General features: G+C 37.3%; 1 protein-coding gene across 1 annotated transcript in view; it reads left to right on the top strand.

Annotated features, from left to right (window-relative positions):
- CNTN3 (contactin 3) overlaps positions 1–23,222 on the top strand; it is a 331,855-nt gene that overhangs the window by 70,991 nt on the left and 237,642 nt on the right. Inside the window, exon 2 of the mRNA XM_045063248.1 lies at positions 13,025–13,159. Coding sequence (XP_044919183.1) covers positions 13,105–13,159 — 55 coding nt within the window. The 5' untranslated portion in view covers positions 13,025–13,104. The remainder of the gene's footprint in view (positions 1–13,024; positions 13,160–23,222) is intronic.

Genomic DNA, 23,222 nt, shown 5'->3' with positions numbered 1-23,222 from the left:
CTTTGATGGTTTGAAGACACTGATTCAGAGCCCAGGCTGGGATAGTACACAACAAGACCTCTCCATCCCAGAGTCCCTCTTTTCTCTTTTAGCTACTGAATAGTGGTGAATCTCTTCTCTTTCCCCGTCATCATATACCTTCAATCTTGCTCATGTGATTTTGGCTGAGGCAGAATCAATACTGTGCAAGTAAACTCCAAGAAGAGTGTCTCCTCTAGAAAAACACACCTTTTCCTTCCTATATTTTCAGTTCTTCCCCTCAGTTTATAAATATGCTCAAGAATTTTCCAACTTAAAAATAGCTTTCATTGACTCTCCATCGACCCTCTGCCCATCTCCAACCACTATTCCTTCTCTCTCATTCTAAATTATTGAAAGAGTAGCTGATTCTTGCTGTGGCCACTTCCTTGCCCTCTAGTTTACAGTTCTGCCCTCCACAATGTGGCTGAAGCTTCACCAGGACTGCGCTGAGCCTGACACGGTAACATTGCCAAAGGCATGTTGAAGGTCTTGGTTCACAGTCTCTCTCTCTCTCATTCTTTCTTGTTCTCCTTCTTTCTCTCCCTATTTGTGTATATTTTAAAATTAGCTTTAGTGAGGTCAAATTTACATACCATAAAATTCACTCATGTTATGGGTACAATTCAGTGAATTTTAGTAAGTTTACAGAGTTGCGCGACCATTGCCACGATCCAACTTTAGAATACTTCCATCACCGTGGAAAGAACCCTTTCTCCCATTTACAGTTACCGTGGATTCACACTCCCAGCCCTAGGCAATCAGTGTTTGAGATGTTCTCCATCACTCCCTTGCAAATCTATGCACTCTGCATGCACTCTGCTTTTATAATGCCGTCTATCTATGGGCTGCCCTGTGCCTCTTAACGGTCCTTTGCTCTCCTCGAGGAGTTCTTCTTTCTCTGCTCACATCATAAAGGTTGGCCTTCTCCGTCTCTCAGCCCAGTGCTTTCTGGACGTTCCCTGTATCATTTTATTCGCTACGATGAATCACTTACTATGCTGGGTTTTGCTGGTGTTATGATGTCCTCCCAAACCTCCCTTCTTCCATGTCTCCTAGGTAAGCTCTTTTTAATTTAAGAATTACCTTCGATGCCACCTGTTCTAGTATGTCCTGTGAAGTGTCCTCATTTGGTCATACTTCTTGTGTATATTGGTCTTGTAGATACTTCTTGTCTAACTACATATATATATATATATATATATGTCTCTATATACTTCTTGTCTAACTCTTGGTCATACTTCTTGTCTATAACTGTACATTGAAAAGCTACAGCTCATGAGCTGGGACCAGAAGCAGCTTTGTTGTCTCTTATTTTCCCCTTAGATTCTTTCTGTAGAATCCGCTTCTGCCCCTGCATGAAAAACCCAAGTGGCCCTATACACTGTACTTTTTTTTTTTTTTAAAGATTTTATTTATTTGACAGAGATCACAAGTAGGCAGAGAGAGAGAGGAAGGGAAGTAGGTTCCCTGCTGAGCAGAGAGCGTGACGTGGTGGTCTCTAGACCCTGACATTCCCTGAGTGCAGTTCTCAGAACCCTGAGATCATGACCGGAGTTGAAGGCAGAGGCTTTAACTCACTCAGCCACCCAGGCACCCCTACACTGTGCTTTTGATGATGCTTAGATATCAGATGTAATTTTGATAAAAAAATTAAAGTGCCCAGTCTGTGTAATAGTAAAACTTAGAACTTAATTTGGAGACAAAACATCTCCCTCCAGCGTTCAGCTACTGGAGAGGGGAAGTCAGGAGTTAGAGAAAGAATTCTTTGGCTTTCCTTCTTACCTGGCATATCCTTATCCCCTCCCCTTAATTTGCTGATTCCAGTTTGGCTTAGTGTTTTACAAGGGAAGAGAAGAAAAAGGCCGGCCCCTGGTACTTGATGGATTTCATTAGAGTGATTTAAGATCATGGCACTTGACACTCGCCAGTAACGTAGAACTGCTGTTTTCTTTCATTGGTTCTTTCATGGGTTCTTTAGAGATCCCCAAACTTTGGACATGTCCCTTCTTCAGGTCTCTGTGGTGATACATGCCCACCCGACCTTGTCATTTCCTACTTCCTCAGCTGCTGGAAGTCCAGAGGTTCGCTAGCTTCCCTCTGGCAGGTCTCCTCCTCCTGCCTTGCCCCGTGTACTCCCCAGTGCGTATCTGGCCCCCGGGAAATGCCAGCCGCTCTGCTCCTGTCCTCTTTTAAGATCCATTTCCTTCCCACATTGCGTCTTCTGTTCCGCTTCAGCCTGCTCTTACTCTCCAGTGTGGTCCTAGACCCCGGCATTCCCTGAGTGCAGTTCTCTCTGGAGTCCTTAAAGCAGAGCTGCAAAGAAGTACCCTTCTTCCTGCCCCCAAGGGGGTGGGACTTACCAGAATTCTCTTCAAAGAAACATTTTTCAAAGCCTTCACTTAGTCTCCTGAAACCTCTCATGGGAACAGGGGTCTCAGAGTCAGACAAATGGTTTTGCGGTATCTCCTTTGAAAAGTTGTTCCCCATTCTGTTCTGGAACCTCTCTTTCACGTGGGATGTGATCCCTACTGTGTCTGGGTGACCGAAGGAACTTCATGTTAACATCCTGTTGCAGACTTCTTTTCTCCACTCCAGAATCTTTTTATGGACCAGCATGCTTCTTGAGGGCAAAGATGATATTTTACTTTAAAATATCTTCTCTGTGTCTGTCCCTGACACGCTGTAGGCACTCAGTGAATGTTCTCATTCATCCAAAATTATGAGGGAAGAAATAGAATGGCCTTGCTGGGAATGCTGAAAGGTTCTTTCTAGTACTTTTCAACTCCCTTTTTCCTTTTTCTACTTGACTCTGGCAGTAAAATTATTTACACGTTTTTGACCATGCTAGACATGAAGTAATATTTTTTCTTTTAAAATTGTTTATTAATGTTTTATATTTATATATTTTGTATTAGGCAACCTATATATGTATACTGAAGAAAATTTAAAATATATAATAATATATAATAATGCAAAAATATTTTATTCCTCTAGTCCCTGTTCCCAACTGCACAGTTCCTCCCCAGAAACAGCTGCTCTCTTCAGTTCTCACATATCCTTTCAAGCTATTCTCCATGCTTACAAACGTATATAGATATATGATTTTTGTCCCCATACAAAAAGTATCCTACTTCGCACACACTGTTTTATACCTAATGATTGTGACTTAGTGTGTCTTGGAGATATCTTGATTTAATCCTAAATAGTGTTGCTAAATTCTTCTTAATTTATGCCTGCAACAGGGGTGGTGTTTTATCACAGTGTATAAGCTTGAAATCAAGCAGAAGAACTGTTTATTTAAATAGCCCTGTCCTTTCCCTTGACAGAAGAAATTTAATTTCTTAAAAATTTAACGAAATTTAATGTGCTACAACTTAACGAACTGACTCCAATTGCCTATTATATTAATACAGAGTTTTAAAAATATATACAATATCAGCTCATACTTTATGGTTCCCTAATGGTCCTATTGCCTAAGCATTCCATTTCACACCTATTATGTGAAAAAAGATGTATAGAAAATACACAGCACCTGTCATCCTTTTTTAGGGAGGTAAATATTTTGACCGATCTGTGTGTCTCTTTATCCGAAGAATGGGGGTGATAATAGAATGTTTATGGATTATTCTGAGGATGAAATGAGTTAGTGTATGGACTGTACTTGAGAAATAACCCTCAATAAAAGGCAGTGGTTATTATATTCTATTCATTTTCCTTTCTGAAAGTTTGAAAATTGTCTTTGTAGAAAAACATTTCCATCATATTGTTATTAAGCTATTTTAAAATTCTAAAAAACATATGATGGCAAGGAATGTTGTTATGCAGACTTAGGAAAGGTACGTTGTTTCTCATCACCGTGTCATGAGGTCTACAATAATTTCCCATTTAATAAGAAGGAGAAGACTCATGCAGCATTTATAATTATGGAAAATTGTCTTTGTTCATTTTGTCCCTGTTTAATTTGGAAAATGTCAAGGATAAAAATATGTCATTGAATTTGCTTATTGTTTAGTTTTCCCATTATCACTAAATGTGGTGAGACCCCAAAGTGTAAGTCCCTTAATTAGGGCATGGATCTTTTCTTTCTTTTCTCCTTTCTCTTTTCCTTTTCTTTCCCTTCCCTTTTTAAAGGATTTTGTTTATTTATTCCAGAAAGACCGAGAGAGCGAGAGAGAGCACCAGCGTGGGGCAGGGAGAGGGAGAAGCAGACTCCCCATTGAGCAGGAAGCCTGATGAGGGACTCGATCCTTGGACCTGAGCCAAAGGCAGATGCTTAACCAATTGAACCAACCAGGCACCCCTTCTTCTTCTTCTTCTTTTTTAATTTAGAGAGAGAGAGAGAGCATGTGTGTGAGCAGGGGTGGGGGCAGAGCAGAAGGAAGGAGAAAATGCCAAGCAGATGCTACACTGAGCATCCAGCCTGACATGGGGCTTGACCCCACCACCCCAAGATCATGACCTGAGCCAAAACCAAGAGAAGATGCTCAACAGACTGAGCCACCCAGGTACCCTGGCAAGGTTCCTTTCAACAGATGTATTTAAAAAAAAAAAAATCCCCAAAGAGCAACTTAGGTCTGATTATATAAGAAAAACATGAGACAATCTTTTTTTTTTTTTTTTTTTTTTTTTGAGGATAAATCTCGTGACCTCTCAGAACCTCTATTTTGTTATTTGCAAAATAAGGATGGTATTATCTACATTGTGTGTTCTTTGAGCAGTTTTTAAAAATTAATTTATTTATTTTTTATTTATTTTCAGCAACAGTATTTATTTTTTTTTGTATTCATTATTTTTGCACCACACCCAGTGCTCCATGTAGTCTGTGCCCTCTCTAATACACACCACCTGGTTCCCCCAACCTCCCACCCACCCCACCACTTCAAACCCCTCAGATTGTTTTTCAGAGTCCATAGTCTCTCATGGTTCACCTCCCCTTCCAATTTCCCTCCAACTCCCTTCTCCTCTCTAACTCCCCTTGTCCTCCATGCTATTTGTTATGCTCTACAAATAAGTGAAACCATATAATAATTGACTCTCTCTGCTTGACTTATTTCACTCAGCATAATCTCTTCCAGTCCTGTCCATGTTGCTACAAAAGTTGGGTATTCATCCTTTCTGATGGAGGCATAATACTCCATAGTGTCTTTTTCAGGGGGTGAAGATTGCATTAGAAAATCCCGCCTTTTTTTTTTTTTTTTTTTTTTGAAATTCAGACTTGCTCCAAAACAAAAGTATTGTCCTGAACATTGAGCAAGGGGCAGCATTGCATGCCAAGTAGTCACCCATTCATTGGTGGAGAGATACTTGTAAAATAGCATGCCCTGGAAATGGCTATGCTCACTTGAGGTTAACATAAAGCAAGAATATTGAAGTTAAGCCCTCTTTGGAGTATATTTAGGAAGGGTTGACATTTTTGTCTAATCTTTTGAAGGAGGAAATGGGTTGGCATGTTTTGGTGGCTGTGTCTTTTCCCTTCAGCACATGTTTGGCTGAAGGCAGTGGAACCAATTGAAAAAAGGATATGTAATTTTTCCTGACATATCATCAGTGCAAATCTCTTTGAATTGAGGACAGGGAGATCTCTTTGAGTTGCTAGAGAAGATGTTTTTGAGTTGAGGACAAAGTAAAGAGGCTCTGAAATCAAACAAGGCACCTCAGAGTGTTCCAGCAGCGTTTTTACAGCGCTGACTCATCGACTCGATGTATGTGCAACGTGACTCTAGTTCTGTTTCTGCCTGTGTACACTGATTGCTGAAAGACCAAAAGGAAAAATTAACTGGATGTCACAGATGCCATGCCTCACTGTACCAAAAGCAACTTCATACTTTCAACTTCTTTGTCAAGCCTTCAACAGTAGCCTTATCCAAATATTTTTTAACAGATTTTTTTCTCTGTGTATAATTTATATTTAATTCTATTTTGATAGTCTCTATTCATCTCTGCATGAACAAAGAAACAAATTAATCTCTAAATAGTATACATTCACATGCATATTTGAACATCTGCATATATATATATCATATCTATGTGAAAGAAATTATTTTTCACTGTAGTAAAGCAATTGTGTACAAAAGTTGTATCCGTCTGTTTGTATTCAGGTAGGGAGGTAGGTGAATCCATAGCTTTGGCTAAGTCTTGGAGGGGGTCTTAACCTACAGCAGGTTATAAATCGCTGGTTTGTTTGTTTTTGTTTTTGTTTTGTTTTGTTTTTGTTTTTATTTTGGTTTTAGCAGATCTTAGTTTAGTTGGAGAAGGAAGCCATAGTCAAAATAACTGTAATGGAAGGTGTTGAAAATGTTGAGAATGAAGAAAAGAAAATCAGGTGCTGTAGGGGTCCTTGGGAGCACGAGATGACTTTTGGCTGGCATTTACTGTGCTTGCTGATTGTACCACTGTAAACACAGAACTGGGAAGATACCACCAGTCTTGGGCATGTTATTAGTTACCCTCTCCTTCCTGCTGAACATTTATGAACTGTATGGAGAATGCGTGTGTTGTCAGGAATCTTGGACTTAGGAGTCCAATGCTCATGTAAATTTCATTCCCTACCCATTCAGTTCCAGCAGGAAAGAGGTCTAGTATGCAGACTAGATCACCTACATTTCACATGATGATTGTGAATGAAAACAAGGGAGGTAGATGATGCCTGATATCTGATCCAGCAGGATGTGAGATCGCATCAAACCCTAAAACTTATTTATTAGTTGGCTGCGATGGTATTATGGTTATATTCCATGACAGTGAGTTAATAGAAGTTCTAGAACACTCATAATTCAAAACCCAGCAAACTTTTATCTATCCATTAATAATTGAGTGTTCTACTGTAGTATAGGTCTCTAATCTGTTTTGGGGGAGGGTCTTGGTGGAGGGTGGGAAACCCACATATTCAAAGAATGGAATTTCTTTCTTACATGTCAGAGTGAGAGTTGTCTTTCTGTGGATGTGAGACATGTGTTAAGCAGTCCTTCTAGACAAAATTTCTGTAGGGTTTGTCTCATTGAAAAAGAGAGCTCTCATTAAGTGTCTATTACTCTGATATAAACGAAGCCAGATCATTCTCACGCCTAAATTTTCCACCACCTAAAGAAGCTTAACTCTGAGCATTTGCCAAGACTACATTCAAAGTTGTCCATATACTTTTAATATTATAAGTATATATCAATATTTCATGATACACAATCTTAGCAATTTTTGTAAAGTATGTGACAAAAGCCACAAATGGCCTCTTCTTTTAGAGCAACCAGGAACAACTATTTAGAGCATTTTTGGTTTTGATTCCAAGGTCTAGCATTTTTTTTTTTTTTTTTAGCTCAGCTGACATTAAGAATAGATAGTACAGTTGTCAATATGTACTAAATTTGGGGGCTATTTAAAGATTGCCATGAGAATCGCGTTGTGAATATATTAAGCTGTAGCCCTCAGATGCAAATGTCTATTAGCAGAGAAAATTCTAAAAAGTCTATTTTTTCTTTGATTTAAAACATTCCTATGACTAGTAGAATATTTTAATGCGGCAAGATGACATTTTGATTTGTATTTGTCTTGCTTCAGTAGCTTCCTTTGTATTTATTTTAGCTTGGTGATTTCAGAAGTGGGACAAGTTTTATATGTCCCTTCTCTCCGTGACAATACTTAGCAATGCTGAGAAGTCAGGTTGTGATTGTATTAATTACTTTCATTATTTATAAAGTCAGTGCCCTACTTCAGCACTGATTAAAAGTGAGCAACATAATTTTTAGAAATAATGTTCCTAAATGAGGTTTTATTTTATGTTCAAACTTTATTCATTGTGTTTCTGTGTGTGTGTTTGGGTATGTGTGTGTGCATATTAAAAGAAGATTGGAATATATATTTTTCTTCTTTTAAACCTGGGGGTTTGCCTAATATTGACTAGCCTCTGATTTCTATGAATTTGAAGGTAAGAATGAAACTGGTGTGTTGCAAAATGTTTTCTTTTCATCCTTTTATGTCTGATATAAATTATAATATGTCTGATTTGAATGTTCATTGATTGTGGCAATTACTAGTTAACACTGCAGTAACTTTTCAAAGGGTTTTATCTTGATAGTAGTATTCTTAGCCAGGCATATGAGATATACAACTAGGCATTATACATCTGCAGTCTCATTTCATACCACACTCAACCTGGGCCCCCGCATTTCATTTCAGTAACTTTGTTTCTGTTCTAGCAACAAGCCAGGAACCCTTAAGCCCCAAGGCCTTTGCATATTCTATTCCTTATTTCCACAGTGGACTGCCAAAATATTTAACCAGCAATAGGGCATGGCCACTGACCAATCAGAAGGGCCATGGACTAGAGCAGGTTCTGGAAGCCCCTTGCTTAGCATAGTGATCAATGCAGGGTGTTGGAGTGGGGTGCTAGGGCAGTTCTTGGGAGATGAGGTGGTAGTTGATGGGAGAGGGTCCAGACAGTGATGAGTCACTAGCCTCTTTACCATCTCAAGGCCATACCAAGTATTTGTGTATACCTGGGAAATTTCTTCTTTCCTTTACCATTTAACATATACACACCTCTGATTATATATAATCTCTTCTTTTCTTCCATTATACTTTATTTCCTTAGAGGAGCTTCCCCGCTCTTGCTGATGAGGGCCATTCTCATTGAGCCTTTCGTAGAAACTTCTATCACTACATTTTACATTTCACAGTGGCTAGTTTATAAATACTTTGTATTGAATTTTATCATGTTTCCCTGCTTGTAGGCAGGAATTCCTGAAGACAGGAATCATCGGTGACCTGACAACCCCATCCCCCGTCAACCTTCCCTGAGTCTTGAAATTCCAGCCCTTACTAGGTGCTCAATAAGTATTTATTGAATGAATGAGTTTTCCAAAAGATTTTAGAATTTCTTTGGACACATTTATACTTTTAAAATTTAAGTGATATGCATGTTACTTTGGGGATGCATTGTTGGGAAGATAACATTTTTAAAAAAGATTTGTTTACTTATTATTTTAGAAAGAGAGAGAGGGCAAGTGAGGAGAGGAGCAGAGGGAAAGGGACATATAGACTCCCTGCTGAGTGTGGAGCCTGGTGCCAGGCTCTATCAATCCCATGACCCATGTGATCATGACCTGAGTTGAAATCACCAGTCAGACACATTCAACCGACTGAGACACCAAGGCACCCTGGAAGATACATATTTTTAAAAGATTTTATTTATTTATTTATTTATTGGAGAGAGAGAGTGAGAGAGAGAGAGTGAGCGCGCGCATGATTGGCAGGGGTTAAGACAGGGAGAAAAGCAGACTCCTGGCTGAGCAAGGAGCCTGATCGGGGCTCAATCCTAGGACCCCAGGATCACGACTGAACTGAGGTAGATGCCTAACTGACTGAGCCACCCAGGTGCCCCCCAAAAACATTTTTTTAAGTTACCATCTTTTTAATGCCTTTATACACATTTTTCTGAAGTGATTTTTCAAATGATGGCTAGATCCAAAGCTGTGACTTATCTTCTTGTTCTAACAGAAACGCTTTCACTCACATGAAGTCCAGTACAAAGATTTAATCTCCTGAGTTGAATTATTCATTGTTCTTAAAGCTCAGCAAGAAACATTAAAACTTGAAACTTGAAAGCCCACTACTGTATATACAGGATGTTTGGAACATTGGAACTACTAGTGATGGATGAGCTGTGTCCTACCTTCAGAGAGTATCAGTCTAGTAATTTTCTCCTTATCCTATTTGTAAGTGTTGGTAACATTTTCTTTCTTCACTGCAGTATCAGAACAGAGACCATATTTTGTTTTCTTTTTTCTTCTTTTAAGAACTTACTTATTTATTTATTTGTTTGACACAGAGAGAGAGAGAGAGAGAGAGAGACAGCAAGAGAGTGAACACAAGCAGGGAAAGTGGGAGAAGGAGAAGCAGACTCGCCACCGAGCAGGGAGCCTGACATGGGGCTCAGTCCTAGGACCCCAAGATCATGACTTGAGCCGAAGGCAGATGCTTAACTGACTGAGCCGCCTAGGCACCCCTACATTTTGTTTTCTATATGACATAGAACAGAGCTTCTAATAGTTACATGAATATGCTTTTTTTTAAAATAGGTAGTACATTTATGTATTTATTTATAATTTTTAAAGTAAGCTCTATGCCCATCATGGGGCATGAATTAATGACCATGAGTTCAAGAGTCGAATGCTCTACCAACTGAGCCAGTCAGGTACCCTTGGATGTTTTTTAATAATGATTATGATGACGGTACTACAGGGTGCTTTGTTAAAGTTTGTCTTTTCTTTTTCTTGACAATTCGAATTACTTGTTCTTTTTATGTTTGTTATTACCCCATCCTTTCCAAGTTCAATTTCATGTATAACCTGGATAGCTTTAAGTCCTCAGAGGAAGAGATACCAGTCCAGTCACTGTTATACTCCTCAAGCCTTTCCTCTGTTCAAGACTTATCCATTGTCTTCAGTCTTTAATAGATCTTGCAGTCACTCTCAATTTTTTTATGAATCTGACGCATCACATATATCATTGCATTTCATGTTTCATGCCTTTTATGACTGCCATTGTATTTGAAAGTTTTTTTTCTTTTTTATTTCTTGCCTTTCTACTTTGTGCACACACACACATGTGTATGTGTGTGTGTGAGTTTGTATAGTTGTGCTACCCTTCTCATGGTTTCTGGACTACTTTCCTTACATGCTCAGTGATTACAAGGAGATTATAGCATTTATGGATGTCAGTTATAAGTTAAATGTAATCTCGAATGATTTCAGTTATCGTTCAAGTTAGTAAAAAACAATATGGACATAAAATGTGTCACTGACTGAGAAGAAATAAAAGAAGGAAGGCTTGGTATCTGAAAGCCTCTGATGCAAGTGGGGAAACTCAGCCACTGGAAAAGGTTGAGCAGTGTGACAGTTGATAATGGCAGAAAGTGTGCCCTCACTTGTGTGCTTAAATCGTTGAGTAATTTTGATCCTCAGTCTTTTGGGATCTGATGGTATGGAAAATAGCTTCAAAAACTCTCAGGTTCACGGGCCCACTGTAATAGACACTACATCTCCCCCACATATACCCTCTAGTTTTTCATCATGTCAGTGCACACACTGCTTTCAGTTGTCACCATATACATTTCTTTACCTGAAGCCATGTTTTTGGCCTCTGGAGCCATTACCCAGAAGTGCTGGGTAAAACTCCCTGGAAATAGCTTTCAAATGGTAACTAATGAGAGTTATTGTATAAGTATTCCAGCTTCCTTGTCCATTGGCAAGGATAACTCTGGGCAACTCCAAATAAGTCTTGGAGGACTCTGAGGCATACACTCTACTGGGTCTGGACCTTCAGAGTTTCCCCAATGAGAATAAGGTCCTGTCAAACATAGGGATTGGTGACTTTATTTCTTATCCTTTATTGGCTTCCTTCCTCCCCTTGTCTCCTTTCTTCATACCCTGACTCTTTGTCCTTTACCATCCAAGTAAGCTGCTTGCATCTGAATTCATTTAGCAGTGTTTGTGTTAGCAGAACCCAAGATATATGCAGTTTGTAGTAATGGGACTAGTGAGAGATGGTCACAGATCCCATGATGGTAAAAGTTACTAACTTGTTGTTCTTAGAACAGTAGTTCCCAATTGTATTTCTACAGTTTCAGATTCCTGTGGATTAAATCATACCCAAATTCTGGAATTTTTGTTACAACCTCCATCTTACTTCCCATGCAAGAACATATATTAGATTACAAGCGCACAGGGACAACATTACTAGAGGAATGACTGATTTAAGATATTATGTACAAGTACAATTAATTGCAAGTTGTCATATTTTCACTATCAAAATTGTTATCTGGACACACTTGATTCTAGTCAAATACATCACATCACAAATCGGGATCCCTTGGTAAACTACCACTGTCTTGAGAAAGCTGAGATTTCTATCTCTGGTTCAGCAACAACTAATACAGCCCAATCCATAGCAACTGCTGAATCAGAGTTTTATATCTTTTCTGCTAACGTGGATGATAGTCAAAGCATCAGTTCGCCTGTATGGAACCAGCTGTGTTTCAGCAGTCCAGAAAAGATTATTCAATTTTAGGTGTGTAGATCTAGCCTACTTGATCATTGATTGTAACTTGAACTAGTTTCAAATGGCCGCGGGAAATGATTCAAGGTATCCATATATTTATTTTCTCTTTAATCAGCACATTCAAGTTCATGAAAATACAAGAAAGGAAAAAAAATTATTTCATTTTCAAGATTCTCAGACTGAACAGTCTCCACCATTCTCGTTTTTTGATCTGTTTTATGCAGTATATGTAATTGGGGGATTTTTATAATTGTCTCTGAAAAAAATAGGCTTAATATGAGCATTGATAATGCTATTTATAATTTGTATGTCTTATTAGGGATTCAGAGACAGTGAAAATGGTGCTTCAAGATATCTTCATATTTGACTCTTAGTTTTACCAAAATGTTATCATTAGAGCAAATGAGAAAGATTAGAATTTTAGGGTAATATATTATTTGTTCTAATTATTACCTAGCAAAAGTTTTAGTATTTGATATGTTAATATTTAATGCTTTAGTGTTGTTGAACATTTATAATTCTGTGAAACTGCTTCCAACCGCATGTCAATTACATGAAATATTTTTATTTTTTTAATTAATTTTTTTTTTTAGAGAGAGAGCACAAATGAGGGAGGGGGAGAGGGAGAGAGAGAGAATGCCAAGTGGGCTCCATGCTTAGTTCTGAACCCCAGAGATGGGCTTGATCTCATAACCTAAGCTGAAATCAAGAGTCGGACCCTCAACTGACTAAGCCACTCAGGTGCTGCACATAAACTGTTTTTAAAGTAACTACATTTCATAAATCTTCTCTTTTGTATCGCAAAAGATTTGTTTCATTTTAGGTTTTTTTTTTTCCATTTTAGGATTTTGAGTGGCTGTGAATGATACAGTTTTATGAAAAGAAGAAAATGTATTTTTTTAAAGCAGCTTTTTTTTTTTAAGTCTAACTTCTTTGTACATATATTTTACAGATTAAAGGATTTACCTGAAGACAAAGCATTCTATTCATCAGAGACTGGACAAGAGTTACTCTTGCTTTTGGCAATTAAAGATGATGTTGTCATGGAAACAGTTGATCCTGCTTTCATTCATTGGCTGCCTAGGAGGTAACAATAAGCTGTATTTTCTAAATGGAGGTTAGAACTATACATGAGCCATATGTTAAATAATTTTTAAATGTTGAAATTATACTCCATCAGTAGCAAAGAGAAGCAAATGTTTTTCCCATAAAGAAATTTTTAATTTCCTCTTCTGAAAATCAGTTCTCTTCCCAATTCCCTGATTTTCACAAGCCTTTCTATCTCCATAGCAGAGATGCCTAATAATACAAACCTACTCTAGTATGATAACTGTAACAGTTAATCAGAATTTGAGAATGTTAATTTATGGCTTTTTTCCCAGAAGGAGCTAAAAGTTGTAATCTCTAGAATACAATTGAGAATGTAAGCTTTTTTAAAAAAGCCAGTATTTTCATATACAATCTTAAAAAAGAATATGATTTTTACTCTTGCAAACAACTTATTTTAGGAATAAAAAATATTCTTTTTTCTTTTTTAGTTTTTGAAAATTTTAAATCTAGAACAAAATAGAAAAAGGAATGAGTCACATATCAGTTATATGAAAGCATCTATCATAAATTATTTGATATATTTCCTTTTTGTTTTGTTTTCTGGAAGAGTAGCAAAGTAAAAGAAAAATTTTTAAAAATAAAGTGGTATATGTACTACTATTAATTTTTTTGGTTTCCTTACTGTTTTCCTTCTTTGTACTAGAAATAACAACGAGCACATTAAAAAAAAAACGAAAAAAAATAGTAAATGTGCACATACATTCCATTTATGTTTGCTTTTATTTGAATATTATACCATTTTATTGTATTTTTTCTGTCCATGTGTCTGTGTGTGTTTCCTTTTATTTGCCTGTTTGACTCATCCCTCTGAAAATAAGTTCCAGAGATCATCACCCTGTAAAAAATTCATTGTCCATCTCTTGAGGAGACAACCAGTTTTCTACCTAAGCACAATTCCTTTAGGATACCTAAGGAAACTAATTACAAAAGTAGTCTGTCACTTTTCTTTTCTAAGAATGTAAAATTGATGTGGAATGAGGACAAATGTATTGTCAGATTAAGCATGTTACTTGAAGAAGTACATTTATTGGTGTAGATTTTTAAGCTCTTATGTCAAACTTAAAACATTTTTCACGTATTTAAATGAAAATATATGGCAAAAATTCATAATCAGTAAGAGATTACAAAATAAAACCTCCAACTTTTGAAGTTCTTGTTTCTTTTAAATCGGTTTTCCCCTGTGATGTCTCAGTCTTGCTTCTAAATTATCTTTGACTGCCACTAATCTGCATCTAGGGAAGAAGGGTCAAGTATTTATAGATGTTTGCCTTTCCAAGTGATCATTGGAGAAAGATCAACACAGATATCAAGACTAAAATGCCCATTTCTTGGATTCCTTTTTTCATTTACATAATTTCAGATTTGAGTTTTATTGTTGTAGAGGGGACCAAAATGAAAGGGATTGTACTACCACAATATTATTACTCACCACATCAAGTTTCATAGGGCAACCTTGAAATTTCCCAACTAACTGAAAAGAAGATAAACGCAGGAAGTGGAAGTGTAGCCACAGAAAACAAGATCACTTTATCAATGGCTTAAAATTTTCCATTGTAATTTTAACCATGTCCAGTTTGCATTGATTGTTTCAGCATTTTTGGGAAATGTTTTACATATTTTTTGAGCAAATTTATAAGAACAAGTGGTGTCCATTTTGCTAGAATGTTAAGACATCATAAAACAATTAAAGGTCAACTTGATTCTCTGGATATGTTGATAAAAAAATCTATAAGGATTTGTAGGAAAGAATTGGATTAATATATAATAAATTTTAGGTAGAGTTATTTAGAAAAGTGGTAATTTTTATAATTATAGAGAAGAATTGGGCTTTTACCAATTTTCTAAAGAACATTGATTGTATATAGTTCTTTACATACTTCGGTACTCCTCTAGGATCTATAAAATTTAGGTTAAGAGGTTTGTAAGTGTGATATTTTGCTAATCAATATGGGTCATTTTTTATATGTATTTTTTATATGTATTAATACATTTTTTATGTATTAAATTTGAAACTCTTTCATGATATAAGGACTGTCTTACAACAAATGGCAAGCAAAAACACTTTGTGGGAATTTGCTTACTTAGAGTGGTGTTCAGCCAATGATATAAACCAGATAAACACAGCAAATGTTTGACAATTTGCATTTTCTGTCTTCTCATATTTAATCTTTTCAATTTCCATTATTTTATACATTTTTTTCCATTTCTTTCTGTTTTGTCTCTGCATGCTTCCTCCTGCAACAAAGAGGCAAAAAGGCAAAAGTAATTTCTGGCCAGGACTTTTTCTTAGGATGCATTTGACTGATTTTCTTAAAAAAAAAAAAAAAAACAAAAAAAACCATTAGGCTTCAAACATACTTTTTTGGGCATCTCTTTATGCAACATACATTGTCTTCAGTGAAGAAAATTGACAGAGCTCTTTGTCCTTGTGGGATTTATGTCTTCTCATGGTGAGGTGGAATGTGGCATTAAGTTAGAAGATGATAGTGCAATGGGGAAGAGAAGCAAAATATGGTGAGAGTGTGGGAGATTTGGATGTGGATTGCCATTTTAAATAAGATCAGTCTTCATCAAGAAGTTAACATTTGAACAAAGACTTAGAGGTGAGCAAGTGACCTTGTGGATATTTAGAGAAGAGAGCTCCAGGCAAAGTCAACAGTCCATGCAAAGGTTCTAACATATGTCAAGCTGAAAAGCTAGCCTGGTTGGACCGGGAGGGAAGCAACAGGTGAGAGCCAAAAGGTAATGTGGGGATGGATATAGCAGAAAATAAGTAAATGACTGAGAAGATTTAGAACTTTTATTCTAACTGGCCCCAGGAGCCATAGCATGGTTGGAATAGAGAAGTGATTTGATCTCACTTATTTTTTAAAAGAGCCTTGCTGGACCTTGTGTTGTGGATTAACTGTAGAAGGCCAAGTGAGCAAGCAGAGGCACTAGTTAAGAGTGCAGCCATCAGTCAAGGGTGACGGCAGCTGAATTCAGAGTGGTGGTAGGGTTGGTGGTCAAATTTTGGGTTTATTTTGAAGGTAGAATCATGACTCTTTGCTGGTAGGATAGATGTGGGGTGTGAGAGAAAAGGGTGAGTTGAGGATAACTTGAAGGTTCTACATCGCTTTGTGTTTAGAGCAAGTTACCTCAGTTTACCTCAAGAGGTGTGCCTCGTGAGTGGAATGAAGACCCAGAACAAAGCATGGGTTACAGTTTTCCACTAAAATTAATTAATTTTAATTTTTAATTTAAAAAAATTTTTTAAATTTAAATTTAAATTTTTTATCCACTAAGTAGTGGGTAAAAAAGTCAACTGAGTGGATCATGACCAGTGTTTCTTATTAAAATGGGTAAATTAGAATTAAAAAGGGTTGGAGTAGGATCTATCAGCATGCACTGGTCACTTGGTAAGTATATTCTGCTGAGCCCTTGTAGGCCTTTGGAATATAGCAGTGAAAAAAAAAAATCCAACAATATCCTAATTCTTCTAAAGCCTTCCTTTTAATGTGTGTTGAGTCCTGATAGTTCATGTATTTCTCACTCAGTTGCTGTCAAAAAAGTTTAAGAGCCGGAGACCTAAGGAGAAAGGAGATAGAGAAGAGAACCCTCCTGCATTTTGAGAAGAAGCCAGGAAAGGAAGGAACAATAGTAATGACAGCAAAGTTAATAATACTAATGATATTAATGGATGGACCTCATTCTGTGGAAGCCCTTTACTTAGCTCCTCTAATTCACAAAAATAGTGAGATAGAATAGTATTACTTCTATCTTAGAGACAAGGAGAACAGTCTCTAAGATTTTAAGTGATGTTCCTAATCTTTGTGGTTATATCAAGATGTCTACTTGTCTTTGAAATCAAAGTATAATACCCTACTATAATCGGTAGTACCTACTACTTCATTAATTTATTTTTTGGAATAAAGCCAGGGTATAAGCCATGAAGTAAGAATCATCAAGAACTCAAGGAGATTGTTGTTTCATTACTTAATTACCTGTTAGTTAATTGCTTAACCATATTAGAAACTGTAGATGTTTACTGCCCAATATGGAAGCCACTAGCCATGTGTGGCTAGTCCAAAATGAGTGTACTGTAAGTATAAACTGCACACAGTTTTTCAAAGACTTGGTACCAAAATTATTAAGATTTAAAATGTCTCAGTAATTTTATATTCATTAGATGCTGAGAAGATAATATTTTAGATATATTTGGTTAAGTAAAGGTATTATTAAAATTAATTTCACTTGTTTCTTTTAACTTTTTAAATGTGGATCCTGGAAACTTTAAAGTATGTGTGTAGCTTGCCTTTTATTTATTTTGGACACCATAAATCTAGACATTTATGAAATAAAAACCTGACCATTTTACAAATGTTTTTTGCCATGTACTACCCCAACAGGAAACCAAATGAATTAAGATAATGGGACTTTTTGATTTCATATGGGAGTACGTCCTGAGAATGGATTGCCTTCATATACTAAATTCATTGTAGGATGAGTTCAGATTTCACGTGACATTGCTTGGTGACTATAGACAAGCCCTTAATCAATGCATGTGGAATTTCTAGACTTTACAGACTATATTCTATTGTGTTTTTCGTTTTAATCCTCTAGTAGGACTAGTTGAGTAAATATAAGTCTTTTGGAAAGAGATATTTCCTTGGATAACTGAAATCATTGTTGATGCCTAGTTAAAACACCATATGGAAAATATATTTCTGTAAAAGTTCCAAGGGGTTCTTATTTCATCAAATTCTTCTCTTAAAATTTTAGTGAATAACCAGTATGTTAGGATCTACTGGCACTTTATAATATCTAAAAACTACTTGTGAAAATAAGTAGCCATTAATCTGAGAAGGGAGGATGATCTTCAGTTGTCCTGACAGTGGATCTTGTGGTGGTGGTTCCAACACCTACTCTGTTCTGCAGTATGAAACAGCCATGGAGCTTGGGTAAGACTGGTACCATGGAAAGCTCCAAAGATGGACCTGTCTCATTTGCTCCAGTGACTGGCCTCAATTGCTAAGCTTGTGGCAAATTTTTGGCCATAACATTTTGTTCAAACTTTGTGGAAAGTGCCCTGTCTCCTACTGTGTCTAAGTGATGAATCCTAAAATCCCAATTGCTGCAGGTGGCCATCCTGTAATCAGAAAAACCAGCCTGAGGGAAGTGCTGATTTTGTGCCTATGGATCAGAGATAGCAGAAGAAACCAGCTCTTCAGTGATATTATACCTATGTAGCTATAGTCCTGGCTTAAATAGTGTAAGAAACAATAAACACCACCCCCCCAACCACACCAACCCCCGTAACCTAGCCTAGTCTCTATTCTGCAGAGCCTTATTAACCCATAAACTTTATTTGCCTCTTTCAAGAATTAGCAGCCAATGCCCCTCATCATGTCCCTAAATGTGTCATAGATGAGACCATAGATTACGCCTTAGGAGATGATTCAGATCATATTGATTAAATAATTTTTTAAGAACTGTTGATACGTAATTAAAGATAAAATATATCATCACCAAACATGAGCCTTGGCTTCCTTTAATAGTATGGATTTAGTAATGGACAACATCCGCGAACAATACAAACAAAATTCACGTGTTTGGGCTGCATTTGAAAATCATAGTCTCTGCTTGTTTTAAAGTCAATAGTTTGTGGCAAAGGACACGACATCTTTGAGTGCCCGAATCCCATGATCCATCCTGGTCTTTGTCACCTTAATGTGAATCACCTTCTGTGCTAAGCTTTCATCCCGTCTTGGCCAAGGAAAGCTTTAAAAGCAAAATAAACTTTTTAAGTCCTTCCTGAAGTAATTGAGGGGTATTTTTCAATTGCTTTAATGATGCCACCCCACCCTTGTAATCACTGAGAAAATGAGTGTGTGGTGTTGCATGTAGCACTTCAAGTAAACTGTCGCCATAAACTCCAATGACTGCCATTTCTTCTGTGGTATTTGCGTGCAGTGTAATATGATTTGATGGCACTGATACTGGTGAAATGGAGATGATGCTGATCTATGCTTATAAATCTTGACATCCTCCTTGTTTTCACCGATAAACTTATTTCAAATCATCCTCCTCACTTGCAGCGCCCTAAATCTTGAAATGCTTTTCATTTATCCCATTTAAATCTTGACAGTTTATCAGGGTATGAATGTGAAAATCTGGAGAAAAACAAGGCAGGCATTGTTGGCATAGTTTGTTCTTATAACCTTGATCATTGATAACCCCACATATTGGATTTTTGTAAGCTTGAGGGTGACTAGGAAAACATTTCAGGGACTTACAAAATAATGTGCATTGGAAATGCTGTTAGAGTTCAGGAAACGCATAAGATTAAATAAAACCCACAATTTTATTTAGCTCTTAAAGTAGCTATTGTCGCAAATGTATCAGTTGATTAATTAACTGACTCCTGGAAATGCAGTGCTCGTTCAAACTAACTTAATTGACTATTGCCTAAGTGATAAGCTGTCTTAAAGTACTCATCACATAAAAGTGTTTTTAAGTATCTCTGGGTATATTTTGTCTTTCTGTGAGCTTTTAGCAGAGCTAAAAGGATTGGCTTTCTGCTGTGTACAGATGCAGTTTTTATTAACTCATGAATAATGGCAAATTCATGAACACACGCATAAGCAAACCCATGTGTATGCATTTACACAAGGCACTACAAAAGGAATCCTGATTTTGGTCAGTAGCATTCATCTTTTGAACATACTGATGAGTAGGGAGAAGGCAGTGTTTATGCTGTGACGGAGGGTGTCCCTAAATGACACTTCCTTGTCGTTCTCGGTTTTCACCACTTGCAGCTCAGTTTTCCATAGTCTGCTCCAGTCTTTATCATCTTTCACTTGAACTATTGCCCTAACCTTGCCAGTCATCTCTTTGCCTTCTTTCTCTTCCCTTCTGCAGTTTATCCCACACACTGCAACCCTGGTTCTCTTTTGGAACAGCCATTCAGCAGACATTTCCCAAGTGTAAGGCATTGTGATAAGTGGTATTGAGGAGGCTAAGATGGATTGGGTTGCTGTCTGTCTAGGAAGGAAAGGAGACACATGTAAACAGTGAGAGAAGAAAAATGCTAAGATTTAAAATCCTATTTAAAAAAATGCTGATAAAAGAGACTAGAATGGAATGGAAGTTCTTGGAAGGGAGAAGTTACAGAAATGAAAGTTGGGACACCTAGATGGTATAATAGGTTAAACATCCAACTCTTGGTTTTGGCTCTGATCATGGTCTCAGGGTTGTGAGACTGAGTCCCACATTGGGCTCCACAGTCTGCATGGAGTCTGCTTAAGACTCTCTCTCTCTCTTTCTCTCCATCCCTCCCTGTTGTGCTTCTCTCTCTCTCAAATAAATAAAAAAAAATCTTTTAAAAAAAATGAAGAAGGGAGGCATCTGGGTGGCTCAGTGGGTTAAAGCTTCTGCCTTCAGCTCAGGTCATGATCCCAGAGTCCTGGGATCGAGCCCCACATCGGGGTCTCTGCTCAGCAGGGAGCCTGCTTCCTCCTCTCTCTGCCTGCCTCTCTGCCTATTTGTGATCTCTGTCTGTCAAATAAATAGTTAAATCTTAAAAAAAAAAAATGAAGAAGGATGGGGCGTCTGGTTGGCTCAGGAGGTTAAGCCTCTGCCTTCAGCTCAGATCATGATCTCAGGATCCTAGGATCGAGCCCTGCATCGGACTCTCTGCTCAGTGGAGAGCCTCCTTCCCCACTTCTCTCTGCCTGCCTTTCTGCTTACTTGTGATCTCTCTCTGTCAAATAAATAAATAAAGTCTTTTAAAAAACGAAGAAGGAAAAATATTCATGGGTAAGACAGCATTTGACCTGATTCTTAAAATAAAAATAGAGTGAACATGTATTGAGTGCTTTACTTGGTACCAAGCATTGAGCTATGGGCCTTGTGTAGATTATATCATTTAATTCCTTTGGCAACCTTCTGAGCTTTATACTGTTATTATCCCTGTTTTATAAATGAGGGACTGATAGCTCTGACAAGTTAAGGAACTTTCTAAAATTCAAATAGCTAACAAAAGTTTCAGCCAGAATTTACAAACCAGTCTAGAAGACCGCTTCACTCCACAGCCCATGGATATAACCGTTATGTTAAAATTGGACATAACCTAAGAGAATGGAACAATGTGTTAGTCTATTTAAGCTGCATAGGCTTGGTGGCTTTAAAAACAGAAATTTATTTCTCATAATTCTGGATGCTGAGACATCTAAGGTCAAGATGCCAGTTGATTCATTTCCTGGTGAGGTCACTATTTCTAGCTTGTTGACACCTGTCTTCTTTCTAGGTCTTACATGGCAGGGAGATTAAGCTCTTTGGTCTCTTCTGGTTGGGACACTAATCTTTTCATGAGGGCCCTATCCTCGTGGCTTCATATAAACCTCATTACCTCCCAATGTCCCCACCTCCTAATACTGTTAATTTGGGGGATAGGGCTTCAACATATGATTTGGGGGAGGACACAGACATTCAGCCCATAAAAGGCAAGAAGGATTATTTAAGTGTGGAGAAAAGTATGACATAGAATTGGTTGCTGGTTATCCATGGCAAGTATGGAATAGCTTTGATTATAATGACAACTAATGTATATTGAGGCTTTCTTACATGTCAGCCCCAACTTAGGCTTTCTTGCATGTCAGCCCCAACTTAAGCAATCTATTTCTGTTAATCTATTTAATTATTGCAAAGACCCTTTGAGATAGGTATTATTATAAATATTATTACTTTATAGGATAGAAGGAAACTGAGGTACAGAGAGATTACTACCTTGCCTAAAGTTACATGCCATTATTAAGTGTAACCACATTTCAAACCCAAGCTGTTATTTCTGTAGATCTACACTGTCCAATATGGTAGCCATATGTGACTATTGGGCACTTGAAGTATGGCTAATCCAAACTGAGATTTGTTTTAAGTGTAAAATAGAGTTTCACAGACATATTTTGAAAAATGAACGGATTACATCCCAATAGCAATATTTATATTGACTGAATATTGAAAAATATTAATATATTGGGTTATTTATAATACATAATTAAAGCTAATTTCACCTGTTTCATTTTCCTTTTTATTTCCAAACAATGCAAATTTTATATATGTCATGTATTTTTTTTTATGAGAACATTTAGGTTCTACTCAGCAAATTTCAATTATATGATATGGTATCAAATAGAGTCATATTTCCATTGGAAACTAGGGCTAGAAATTGTTAAGCAGGGAATGATAAGAGTCTTGAATTTGCTGTAAGATCATTGTCCACAAAGGATATTTGTAGGATAGAAAGGAAGGAAGAAAAACTTAAAGAAAATGCCCACTTTGGGGTTATTGTGGTATATGAAGTGAGGGAAAACTTATGCCCAAAGTAGGGCAGTTGGAATCATAAGGTAAGGTGGGAGATGGGAGAAATTACAGAGTTAAAACTGAAAAGGTATGACAAACAACTGGATGGTTGTACCTGATGAGGGAGAAGAGATTATCGAAGAAGACCTTTGAGGTTTCCAAATTGAGCAGGGCGGTAATGAGGCAATTAAAGGAAATAATAAACACAGGAGGCAAGAATTTGGATGTGTTTTGAGCATACTGAGTTTTGAAATGCTCAAGGAGTGGGTGGTTTGAGTTGCAAGTCTGTAAAAATCAAGAGTAGATTCCAGTGTTGTGAGGGAGGGTTGTGGGGGGAGCACTTGGTATCCCAGCAGGAGATTGAGACGGGGAGGGGTTTTCATTGTGATAGCAACTGGGGAGCCTGTTTAAGCCTAATGGATGGAAAGTTACAGGAGGTAGACAGAACCCAGGGGCAGATATGACAGGAAAGGAAAGACAGAGCAAAGATACGGAAGAACTCCTCCAGGTTAGCAAGATAAAGTGGAAGTTGAGGAATTATTTCAGGAAAAAAGAGAGTTGGAAGAAGATAGAGTTAGAAAAAGCTACTGAGACTTGTGAACAATAAGCCATTGGAGCATCTGCGTGGCCCAGTTGATTAAGCATGTGGTTCTTAGTTTTAACATTGGTCAAAATCTCAGGGTTGTGAGAGCGAGTCCCCA

The sequence above is a fragment of the Mustela putorius genome, unplaced genomic scaffold (assembly GCF_011764305.1).
Source record: "Mustela putorius furo isolate JIRA1106 unplaced genomic scaffold, ASM1176430v1.1 tig00003850_pilon_pilon_pilon, whole genome shotgun sequence".
Taxonomy (NCBI): Eukaryota; Metazoa; Chordata; class Mammalia; order Carnivora; family Mustelidae; genus Mustela; species Mustela putorius.
Note: the sequence above shows the minus strand (reverse complement) of the source record. Positions and strands in the feature narration are given on the sequence as shown.